Genomic DNA, 12,080 nt, shown 5'->3' with positions numbered 1-12,080 from the left:
TAGAATGGATGGGGGGTAGATTAAATAAGCTTTGCTTCTTCCTACTCCTTTTGGACATGTGGAACTGTCAAAGAATGATTCATGAGATGTATTCCATTGTAACCTTCATGTTCAAATAAACTAAACCAAACCAAACCAAACCAAATACAGGCAGAAACCTAATGTGAAGCCACCGTGAGCGGTTAGTCTGAGTTGGCTCATGGCGCCTGCCAGTTTGTGTTTCTCAGCATATCGCCAATAATGTAATGTTGCAGAAACATTTATTATATGCCATGACCTTCTACAGCCTGTATGATGTCTTTCATGTAAGTGTGACATCATTATTCTTGCTAATCAGACAATAAAATGCACAGAAATGTCATCCACGAGGCGCTTGCAGTACCGATCCATCCTGAAGGGGTCAGGCTTGTGGGAGCTGGAAGGTGCTTGTCATTTGCCAGGAAAAAAATTTGATTTTTTTTTTTTTTTAACCAAAGTGAATTAGTCTCTTCTATTGTTTGGTTATCCTCTTAACGAGCAACCAATTAAAAAGGAGTCAGTCCTCACCAGCCATCAACCTCATCTCATGTCACCGATAAAATGAACACTAAAAGAAAGTACAAGTGTTTATTGGGCTGCACACACAGACATCCACATGCTTCTATTGTTCTCCCTTTTCCTGAGGGCAATCCACTTGACGAGCTCTGCGGCAGCGTTCCGTAGAGTGGTGATTCTCAAGTGGTTTGGCTGCGGGAGCCACCGTCACCCCTCAATGACAAGCAGTGACGTGAATTGCGGAAATTTTTCAACTCAGACTTGTCAAATGTCTCATATTTAAAGGGACGACACAAGCTCAGCTGCAGCGGTGCAACGCTGTCTCTCTCTTTATCGTGCGCTCTTCTCCTGCGGCTGTGTGTCGGACGGACGGCACGTTAAGTCCCGGCTTGGTGTCCTTCCCCTCCCGCGCAAGCTTGACAAAGTGGCCCATATACCTGGCACACACCTCTTGGTGGCGTAGCAAGCAAATTGCACAGACAACAACGCAAGGTGCATTCATGAACATGGGATCATTTGCTCAAGCAAAGACCCACGATCCACTGAAAAGTTTTCCGGGTCGTGACCCACCAGTTGAGAATCACTGCTGTAGAGTGAAACATTTCTTCGGGATCAACTATTTCACCGTCATAGATAGTTTCATTTATTCATTATCCATGTATTTTCCACATATTAAACTGCTGTGCTAAACTGTATACAACATCATTCTAAAATAGTATAACGGTATTTTTCAATATGTATCACTCAGGTATCATCAATATCATTCACATAGATCAGGGGTGTCCAAATTTTGGCATGTGTGCCGTCTGTGTTTGTTTGTATTGGCCCGTGGTATATTCTAAAAATACAATTAAACAAGAAAATAACAGCAAAAATTAAAAAAAGGAGCAAAATGTCATAAAAAGAAAAAGTTGATATAATATCAACTTTAATACTCTATGATAACTCTATCATATTTCACAAACATCTTTAATATACTGTATATCTTTAAAAATATACAGTATATAACTTCTTAGCACATCCGCGTTGGATTGGGTTGAACTTGTTTACAAAAGAAATGAGATAAAAATACCACGTTCTTTGATTTTTCAGTAGGCTTTCCTCGGTAGAAAAAGTTTGGACACCCCTGGCATAGACGGTTTATTTTTGGACTGTAGAAGCTTTTTGAAAATCAATCATTGCTATAAATTTCACACAGGTTACATCCTGTACTACACCTTGGACAAAAACATGCCAATAGACAACTGGGTGATGGAGACAATCAGCGGCGACCGGCTGACCCATCAGGTTGTTGATTTAAACCTTGACACGGTATATTACTTCCGGATCCAGGCTAAGAACGCCAAAGGAGTTGGTCCACTATCAGAACCTGTCCACTTTAGGACAGCCAAAGGTAAGTAGGCCTTTCTACTGTATGTCCATTCATGTTACTCAAATGAGTCATCTTTATTTAAAAAATTAAATAAAGTTGCTTCAGATGGGCCGATACACATTTTGAGTACGTAGTTCAATATGTGCATTATGAGATTTAGAGTTGAAAAAACATACAGAAATGTAAGTTTATTCTGAGAGAGTGACAACAAGCAAATGGCACAGATTCATTTCTGGCCCTTAATGATTTATTTGAACTGTTCTTTTGCTATTTTATTTTGCATTTTCACAGGTTCAAAATTATACACATGGGCTCAAATATAAACATACGACCCCACTAGTATTACCTGTAGGTTACATGCACTGAGAGAATGCAATGGCCATGTTGGTAACAATCATGTGACCTACAGGGCTGTGACTCGGCGGAACAACGGCCTCCCGGATCCGAACCCATGTGGTGTTCACTTATTGGAGTTTGTCCAGAAACATGTTCAAACTGATCATAAGTTCACCTGACACCAAAACACCTGAGATCACACCTTAGGACACGTTAGGCCGCAGGTCAACTTTGTGGTCGTACCCTCGACCTGCGTCCACATGTTTTGGACACTCGGATGAGTGAGGCTGAGCTGTCAACTGATCACCACATCGTGATGCGTTGGATTGGATGGCTGGGGAGGGTGCCTGACCGTGTATAGTGAGGGTGCAGTTGAATCTTCAACTCACATTTGTGTCGTGTGAGGCCGGGGATATTGAGTACGAATGGGCCGTATTCTGTGGCTCCATTGCTGAGGCGTCCGGTAGGCAGGCAGGTGACAGTTGTGGCAGCAACCCCGGAATTGGATGATGGACACCAGACATTAAGGCGGCCATCAAGCTAAAGGGGTCTTACAAGCTTGGACAAACAGCTGCCGGAATACGCTTACATTGAGCACGGCACGCTCCCTATAATTCTAATAATCAATAAGTCTTAGAAAATGGATTAACTCGGATTTACAACCTTACTGGGAGATATGGAGTAGTGACAGTTGCTGATAGCTGTGCAAAAATGTTAATCGTTCTCATCCTCATCGGCTCATTGGATTAATTATTGAATAACTTTAATTTTACAACTTTAACATTCTGATTGATTGTCATTGTTTGCGAAATGGATAACAATGTGCCTGAAGTTGAGTTTGCTCCACAGGGTGGCTGGACTCACCCTAAGAAATAGGATGAGGAGCTCAGCCATCCGGGAGGAGCTCAGAGTGGAGCTGCTGCTCCTAAACGTTGAGAAGAGCCAGTTGAAGTGGCTCGAGCATCTTGTCTGGTGAGGTGTTCCAGGCATGCCCAGCTGGGAAAGGACCCCAGGATAGACAGAGGACACGCTGGAGGGATTACGTCTCACACCTGGCCTGGGAATGTCCTCCTGGTCGAAGTAGAAAAGTTGGTCGGAGACCGGGAAGTCTGGGCTTCCCTATTAAGTCTGCTGCCCCCGTGATCCGGACCCAGATAAGCAGAAGAAAATGGATGGATGGAGAATTGTGCAAAAATGTGTTTTTCTTTGAAAAACAAAGACATCCATACATTTGTACTGTGATGGACACGAGAGGGCACACCTTTCACTTTCGGCAGTTGGGTTGGGGGCGTGGTTTACAGACTGTGTTTTAGGCGTGCAGGTGCTGCCGCCAAAAAGAAGTTTCAGTGCTGACATTCATTCTGTTGTTGGTGGTTGAAGAATAAAGACCTGCTTGAGACCAACACTGTGTTCCTTTCAACTGCCACATTGGTGACGCCAACGTGATCACCCCCCTGCACCGCCTGCTGAGCCTTCACAGGTCAATTTTGGGTGTCTTTTTCCCTCTTGTTACTCTCGGGTTTCATCTACTACTCCCGTAGAAGGATTACACAGCCGTTGTGGCAGACTGGTGAAGTCCCCTGTTAGCTTATTGCCATCTCCCTAGGGTGTGGGTGTTCGCGGGGGGCTGTGTGGTGGACATCAGGGCATGCCTCTCACCCATTTGGCTGTTGGGTTGGCGGTGTGGTTTGTGGACTATGTTTTGGCTTCAAGGAGAATTTTCCTATGTTGACAATCATTCTGTTGTTGGGGTTGAAGAGTAAAGACCTGCTTGAGACCAACACTGCATGTTACTTTCAACTGCCACAGTACTACAATTGTTTACAATGATCATGTTGGAATCGGCTGTTTTGTAGAAATGGCTCCAAAAGACTTTCCCAACTTGTGTAAATCTACAAGTTCTTAGATGTTCACAGAATTCCTTGGATTTCCCAATTGTTGCAAGTATTGTTTGTTACTTTATGCTGCCAAAGAGAAATCAGCTGCAGTCAATCATGACCATTAATGAGAAGTTTACACGGCCTGGAACCGTCAGCACCACTTGTTATAATAATTAAGTGAATGCATGTACAGTATATATTTCAGCCTGGATGTATAAATTTGACATTCATTTCAATAGTGAGTGCATACAAACTCTATATGTGTAGAAACCTTCATATTCTATGAATGTGCTTCTTCCCTCTGTATGCAGTCAGTGTGCTTAATCTGTTCTTGTTTTGTTTTGTTTATTGTTCAGTGGAACATCCAGACAAGATGGCAAATGACCAAGGCAAGTATATTCATATATAATGCAAATAATTCATACATAATCAACATGTATGCAGACAACCTGAAGTTGGACAACTGTCTCACTTGTAGCAATGACCTTTAAAAGGACTTGTCATTAATCACACGCATGCATGTATGCATGCAATTTCATGCTTTGTGACAAATGGCCCAAACACACAAGCATGACATCAATCACTATTAGGTCATTGATGTCTATTGATGACTTTTAGTTAGTGTGGTAATAATGTGTTCATAATGCATTAATCTACCTCTTTATGCAGTAGCCTACTATTTAAGTATTCTGGAGAATTTTCTTTGCTTTTTTTTTTTTCGGTTCTTTGTTTAATTTTCCAAGTATTGCAACTTTCTTCCTAAATTAACTCATCTTCGGAAATGTTCTTCTCGTAATACCTGTGTTATCTTGTTAGAAGATTTTCCAAACGTAATTTTCCAAAATATTCTTATAATGTTGTAACTTTTTCTGCAACCCAATTTTCCCCAAAAATCACCATCATTTGTAGTTTTGTTTTTTGTAATATTACAACTTTTAAAAAAATGACGTCTTTAACTTTATAATACTAAAATGATTGACATTTTTGCCTTTTTTTTAGTTGTCTTGTTAAATTGTATTTTTAGAATGTGCCGCGGGTTTAAATAAAGCAAGCATAATTGCATTATTATAAAGAGAAAAATATATCTACACCCCCTTAAATGCACGAAAAGGGAGACTATGATGCTTCCTGTTTTTACGACCATTTAGATACTCTATCTATGCTATCGGGTAAGTGTAAATGCTGCTCGTTAGTGAGTTTTAGTGGTAGAAGAACAATACTTGTATGGTTGGAAGGGTTGGTTACATGTTCGCTTTCAAACGGTGGCATTCGAGTTTTTTTTTAATGAAATTATTCATGCCATATGCTTTTCTCTGACTGCTTGCGTGTTTTAGACATTTCTCCATGTAAGTGTTTGTGGTTTGAATTGTCTTCTGTTTTCCTACAACTGGTTTCACTGAGCTTTTAGTTGATATTATTTTCCGGTTACCATAGCAACACAAATGCAACCGCAATGACCCCTGTACTGGGGTCTGCAGGTTTTAAAAACCAAATATAATTGTCTGCTTCTGCATTATTATAATGTGTAAAAAGTATATTTAAAGTAAAAAGTGACAGGAGGTGATAGGGAGCAATGAGGCGAGGAAATAGTTGATGAATAATTCTGCTAAAACAAGGACACAAAAGTAGAAAATAAAGGAGGTTATTAATTTTTGAGCTAAGCCGAATTGATTTTTCTAAGGAACCAGCACAGTAAAATGATTTTTTTCTTTAAAGCAGGGCGGATAACAAGAAGCAGAAGGAGAACATTTTGTCATCGTTAAATTGAGAGACAATAGAAGAGAGCTGACATAATTCACGCTTTGCTCTCCAGTCCTGCAGGCCTTTCATCAGTCTCAGCAGACCAAAAGCATCGCGTTACATGCCGCTAATGATGACTCTTAAAGAGGTCCTAGCCTACATTTGCAACTTCTCACACGTATGTACAGGTGGTCCTCAGGTCACCTTCCTAGACTGTGATGTAAATCGAGTTTTAGCCGAATCTTATACCAAGATTATACCTTAATTAACCCTTTAGGCATTAATTAAGGTTGGCATTACTATTTCAAAACGTTGTAGCTTGAAAATGTTTAGATAAAAGGCATACTGTAAATGAGAACAATCATCAGTATGACCCAAAGTTTAAATTTACTCATCTAATTTGCATATTATGATGTCACCAGGCTCAGAATTTGTCTGATCCCACCGGCTAATCAACAGGCTCATCAAAATTTCTGATCCACTTGTGATACTCTTCCTCATCTCTCAAGCAAACCCAGCAATCATCATCGTCATTTGCAGCGGAATCTTGAACAGCACTGCTGCCTCAACCGCTATTATTACCGCAATGATTACATATATGAATATAAAGTATCTATGTAGCTATCTATTATGCCTTTGAATATTTTCACACATCCAGGTGATTGTATTCTCTATTCTATTCTCTATCTATTAGTGCATTTTCTGTCGAGGAGTCTCCAGCGGATAGTACCTCGTATGCTGCCATTTTCACATTTTTTTTTGCATTCCCACTACCCCCCTCACCATTAGTGCTGTTGTGACAACACACCACATCCCCTCCTGCCTCCCCGAAGCAAAGCATCGGCTCAAGTATATGCTGCGTGTGGACTGTGGCGAGCGGACTCGCTCCCGCACGCACACGGTGGTTCAAAGTCTATAACCTCCTAAACTTTGCATAAAAACACGCCCACAAGTGTTGCTCAGATTGAAGTTGCAGATGTCCGCCATCTCCTGGTGTAAAGTATTAACTACTTGTGGCACCATATTTGCAGAACTGGCATGTTCAATTCCGCAATGTTGCTTGTCGCCATTTTGCCACTGTGCCGCTTATAGGGCAATCTCAGTTAATTTAGTTTGAATTCAAATGTATTTATATAGCACCATTTCAAACAGTTATCTCAAGGCTCTACACATGGAGCAGGTCGAGAACTACGCTGCTTATACGTTTAAGAGAAACCAACTGAACCCCAAATGAGCAAGTACTTGGCGACAAAGGCAAGGAAAAACTTCCTCTTTGGAAGAAACCTCCAACAGAGCCCGAGTTCTAGTGGGTGGCTGTTTGTCTCGACCAGTTGGGTTGAGGTAGAGAGACTGAGTAGAAGGACAAAGGGTAGATAGAGAGAGACGATAGGATGGAGGGGTTCAGCAACTGGGGGGGGGGAGGAGAGAACAATGGGCACAACAGCAACAAGAGTAATAGTCCCAAGATGACAGCAGCGACAGTAATGGTCAGTGAAGAGCAGATGAAAGTGAGGGTGCAATAGTGCCCTTGTCGATCACATCTCCCGGGGCTAAGGAGCACCAATCACGGGAGAGAGAAAGACAAAGAAAGAGGGGTTAGTAAGACACTTCATAGATCATCATATAAAATATCATCAAGATGAAGGTTGTGGTATTTATTAGGGGTGTTGCCAGGTTGGGGTTTTAGGGAAGACTACCGTAATTCCGTTGATACGTTGATAGCCGATACTTTTTTCTCACACTTTGAACCCTGCGGCTTGTACAGTGATGCAACAAATTTACATTTCCCATGATGCTTAGAGTGCAGCTTCAGGAAGTAGTGACGTCGACGAGTGAAGGGGAAGATCATTTCAAGTTTTGAAGTCTTATGACACATCTTAAGTAAGTTTGATCAAGTGTAGAATTAGTACAGCTTCTGTTTGGACTACTCGGACCGCCAGCCGTCTGTTATCACAAACGGGTTTCAAAAGGCTGGACTACTGCGTGATAAAGAGGATAGCCCAAGTTAAATCTATAACTTGCCTCGGGACAAAAGTAACCAAGAGTGACAACGAAAGACAGAGAGAGAGCCTGACAAAGAATTATGAGGCTGTTCATTTGTGATGCTGACTTCAGTGGTTTTAGTTCCCAGGAGGAAGAGGAGGACAGCGATGAATGACTTTTCTGGCAGGCTACTCTTACACGCACCTTCGACACTGTTCGGAAAATTTAGTTTAAAGTTTAAAGTCTTTCCGTCCAACATCTTTCTGTGTGTTAAATATCCCATTTTACAACGTGGACACCTATTGCTAATAGAGAAGTGCGGCCTATATACAGTCGTCCCTCCTTTATCGCTGTTAATTGCTTTCCAGACCCAGCCGCAATAAGTGAATTTAGGATTTAGAAGTAGGATTCAATATTAATAAATGGAATATTTTTGTATTTAAATCATCGAAAAGCTGTTTATTACTTTCCATGATATAACACCCCTTTGGCACCTTTACACTCCTATAATTTGTTGTTTACACTACATTGCTCAACTGTAATGCGCAGGCTACAGGATCACTGCAGGGACACAAGACGGCCGCCGCTTTAAACATCGCATGCGACCGAGCTATAACGTTAGTCTCCAATTTACGTGGTCTAAACTTGAGAAAGGGTTTCAAACGGAGTGGGGAAGAAGGACAAAGTAAGAAGCCAGAAACTGACCACTTCCACACGTAATTGGAGGATAACTATTTTGCACTATGTCATGTCAGACTTGCCATGGCTGCCTCCGTGCAGTATCACGTCTCATCAGTCTAACAGTACTGACAGCTGGTGACCAGAATACTAGTTCATAGTCAACCACAAAACAGCGGTCATTTATGAATTCATTAATTAACCGCAATGTAGCGTGTGACAACTGTATATACAAATCTTTTTTTTTATTTTTTATTTAGTGGGTCCAACTTACATACCAGTGTACACACCATAGAAATTACAGTAATTTGGGGTTTGATGGAGATGAGGGTCAGGAAGGCTGGGCTTGTCGCTCAGCCTTCACCTCTCTCCACACAGCATCTTTGAAGTGAAGGCAGGAGGGGAGGTGCTAATGGAGGTATTAGGGTTAAGGGCAAATTTCTGTTTAACGAGCACTATTATAAGCGATAATGAAAAGGTGAGATTTAAATTTGTTTTTGAATAAAGAGAAGGTGTCTGCTCCCCGGACTGAATCAGAAAGATGTTTTTCCACAAGAGAGGAGGCTGACAGCTAAAGGCTCAACCTCCCACTCTAGTTCGGAAACAAGAGTAAACGTGAGTTCTGAGAGCGTAGAGTTCTACTAGGATGGTAAGGGACCAAGAGGTCTTTAGGATACAGTGGTGCCTTGGTGCCTGTCCATGTTGTGCTTGGTAGGTGAGGAGGAGAATTTTTTAAACTCTATTCTATATTTTTTAGGTAGCCGGTGAAGTGAAACTGAACTTAGATGATCTCCTCTCCTGGTTCTGGTTAGAATATGTGCAGGGGCGTTTTGGACCTGCTGGCAGTAGTCAGCCTGGAAGTCACAAAAGTGTGGACTAGTTTTGCAGCATAAATTATTTATAGAAGTGTGTGCGCAACCACAAAACAGCAAAATCTGAATATGTTTAAAATGTTGTACTCTTGTTCTACATGATGTTTTTAACTTATTATCCCCTCTTTCATTTTTACGCCACTCCTAAATTGTGTGAGCGGTCATTGTGTATTGTCTCAGGTGCCTCTTTGGAGCCAGGTGGGGACGCTGTTCTGCCAGCTGCAGTTTCTTTTCCGACAGTCCTTTTTAGTTTATTTAAAAGGTTAAAAAAATGCATAATAAGCTGAAATAGCGCAGTCTGTGGTAATGATTTACTGTATGTAGCAGGTGGTCCTTAGTAACGTCAAATCGGTTATGTACGATAAATTTCCTTAAAGTATGATCATTTGAAGGTAAGTATGTTCTCTATCAGCGGTATTATGAATTATCCTAACTGGTTGTTTTTGTAGCACAGTTATCGAGTAAGGTATACTTTTATGGTTATTTCCCCGTGTCTCCACATAAGTTAGATGTGGTAATAAGGGATGTGCGATTTTTTGCCGATATCCGATATGCCAACTCTCAATTTCCGATATCGACATAAGCCGATAACGATATGTATAACATCACATATCCCGTGTCATGGAATTAACACACTTCTGTCGTGATACAGCATCAACAATTAGCTTCTCAGCGTGTAATCAACATTGTACAACATCAGGGAAATACTTGCAATTAGGCTTAGGCTGTGAAATTTGTTTCAAAGGTCAACAGAGTAGCCATTTACATTTTTTTGATTAGCAAAAAGTCCAGGGAAGAAAATCAAGTGTCATAATTTTCACGTAGGCCTCGCACTGTTAGTGCAGCAGCACGCTGTATTGGTTTCCACGCCACACTACAAATTGCATGTACACAGTAATTCAGGGCCAAAATTAACATATTTGGCACCACTAGATTTTAATGAAATTGAATCTGCAGATAGACATTAAAGTGAATTTATATCCTACCTTTTATCTTTTCCTAAAGCTCCAATCCATGAGTTTGAAAGGCTTAAATTTGGACTTAACTTTCAAAGCACTCATATGACCAGAGGTGGTCCAGCACTCAGTATAAATCCGATACAGAATTGAAGAGGAAGAAGTAATCTACCTAACAAACATGTATTCGAATGAAAATACACCCAGTAACACATCAAAAAGCAGCATTTTCACAGACGTCCTCACGGACTCTCCTAATCGAGCACGCACACGAAGTGTCAGATTTTACCATTGCTTACTTCTGGGAATTGTAACCTTCCTATAAGTGAGGCTAAGCGGCATTACAAAATGGATGGAATGGAGTGAGCTAGCTTGCTATTAGCGCACACGGTTGTATACATGGGCCTATAAAAAGCATTATGTTTATTATCGGCTTTAATTATAGGGAACAATCCCGATACCGATATTGACCGATATTAAATTTTTATGCCAATATGGGGCCGATATTAATGGCCATTCCTAATGGTAATACCAGAGAACAATAAAGCGTATAAATTTTGTATATATATGTATATATTTAATGTGAGATTTCCAGCTCATATTATCATCTATTATGACCATTATCATCTATTATGATTTTCGTTCACCCTGCCAAAGTCCACGCTGTCAATTTCGCTGTCAATTTCTCAAGTATCCTTTCTGCTACTACTGAATGTCATTGTTTTAGTATTACGTAGTTTCTGGGATAGTCTGTTTTTTATCAAACCATGTTTTTAATATAGTCAATTCATCTGTGACTTTTTTTATTAGCTTTCTGTGCTTTCTCCAGAGCAAAATGCAGTCGTATCGTCTCCAAACAGGTGGTCAATCGTGACCACCTGCATATCCAATATCCAATTCTTCTTTACTGTTTGCTGATAACCATTAGCACGTAACTGTTACAGGGGCATGTCTCTCTGCAGCACTGAATGGTGGCAGAGGTGGGGGTTAGGGGTTGGGTGGCTGGAGCCAACCCTAGACCCCTGACCGATTGCAGCAGCAGAGTAGGCGTGGTTGGGGAGGGGACTGCAGAAACCCAGCATGTTAGAGAAGAATGCAGATTTACACTGTACACAACTTGATACTTACGGCATATTTTACTAAAAGAACTTACTATACTGCCCCAATATCATTTTAAAAGCCTCTGAAATTAGCAGAATAGGACCCCTTTAAGATTGATTGCCAAATTTTCTCCGCTAAACTTTGAAATCTTTGAAAAGTTGGATAACCAGGAAAAGTGTTAATTCATAAAGAGCATAGTAAAATATGTAGTGAAATATATAAAACAGTTTAGCATATGTTGACCTACACTGGATTGGTTCCAGCATGTCATATAAACACAACCGTGAAGAATATCAAGTGCCTCCCCCCCACCCCCCTCCATCATTTGATTGTTTTGTATTCAGGCCTTGGAGGGAAAGTCGCTGCTCTAAAGAAATCACTCCAGGTGAGATTAGTGTAGCAGCAGATATTTTGAGGGTCATTGGCCATCGTTGATGAGTTCCATTGACTTCCCATGACCTCGTTTTCCAACACTTGTCTCATCTTGTTATCTTTTGTAGCTTTTTGACTCTGTGTGAAATTCATACACACACACACACACACACACACACACATCAACATGATGTTACCACCTTGTCTGCATTTACATGGATGGCAATAAGCTATTGATCCACAAGACCATACTTAT

General features: G+C 40.9%; 1 protein-coding gene across 3 annotated transcripts in view; it reads left to right on the top strand.

Moving 5' to 3' along the window:
* Positions 1 to 12,080, top strand: part of dcc (DCC netrin 1 receptor) — a 367,931-nt gene that overhangs the window by 281,410 nt on the left and 74,441 nt on the right. For all 3 annotated transcript variants that reach the window (XM_054756233.1, XM_054756232.1, XM_054756234.1), the window contains exons 20-21: positions 1,733 to 1,927; positions 4,479 to 4,511. In XM_054756233.1, coding sequence (XP_054612208.1) covers positions 1,733 to 1,927; positions 4,479 to 4,511 — 228 coding nt within the window. The remainder of the gene's footprint in view (positions 1 to 1,732; positions 1,928 to 4,478; positions 4,512 to 12,080) is intronic.

This window comes from Dunckerocampus dactyliophorus, chromosome 17 (assembly GCF_027744805.1).
Source record: "Dunckerocampus dactyliophorus isolate RoL2022-P2 chromosome 17, RoL_Ddac_1.1, whole genome shotgun sequence".
Taxonomy (NCBI): Eukaryota; Metazoa; Chordata; class Actinopteri; order Syngnathiformes; family Syngnathidae; genus Dunckerocampus; species Dunckerocampus dactyliophorus.
This window is presented reverse-complemented; position numbering and strand designations above follow the sequence as displayed.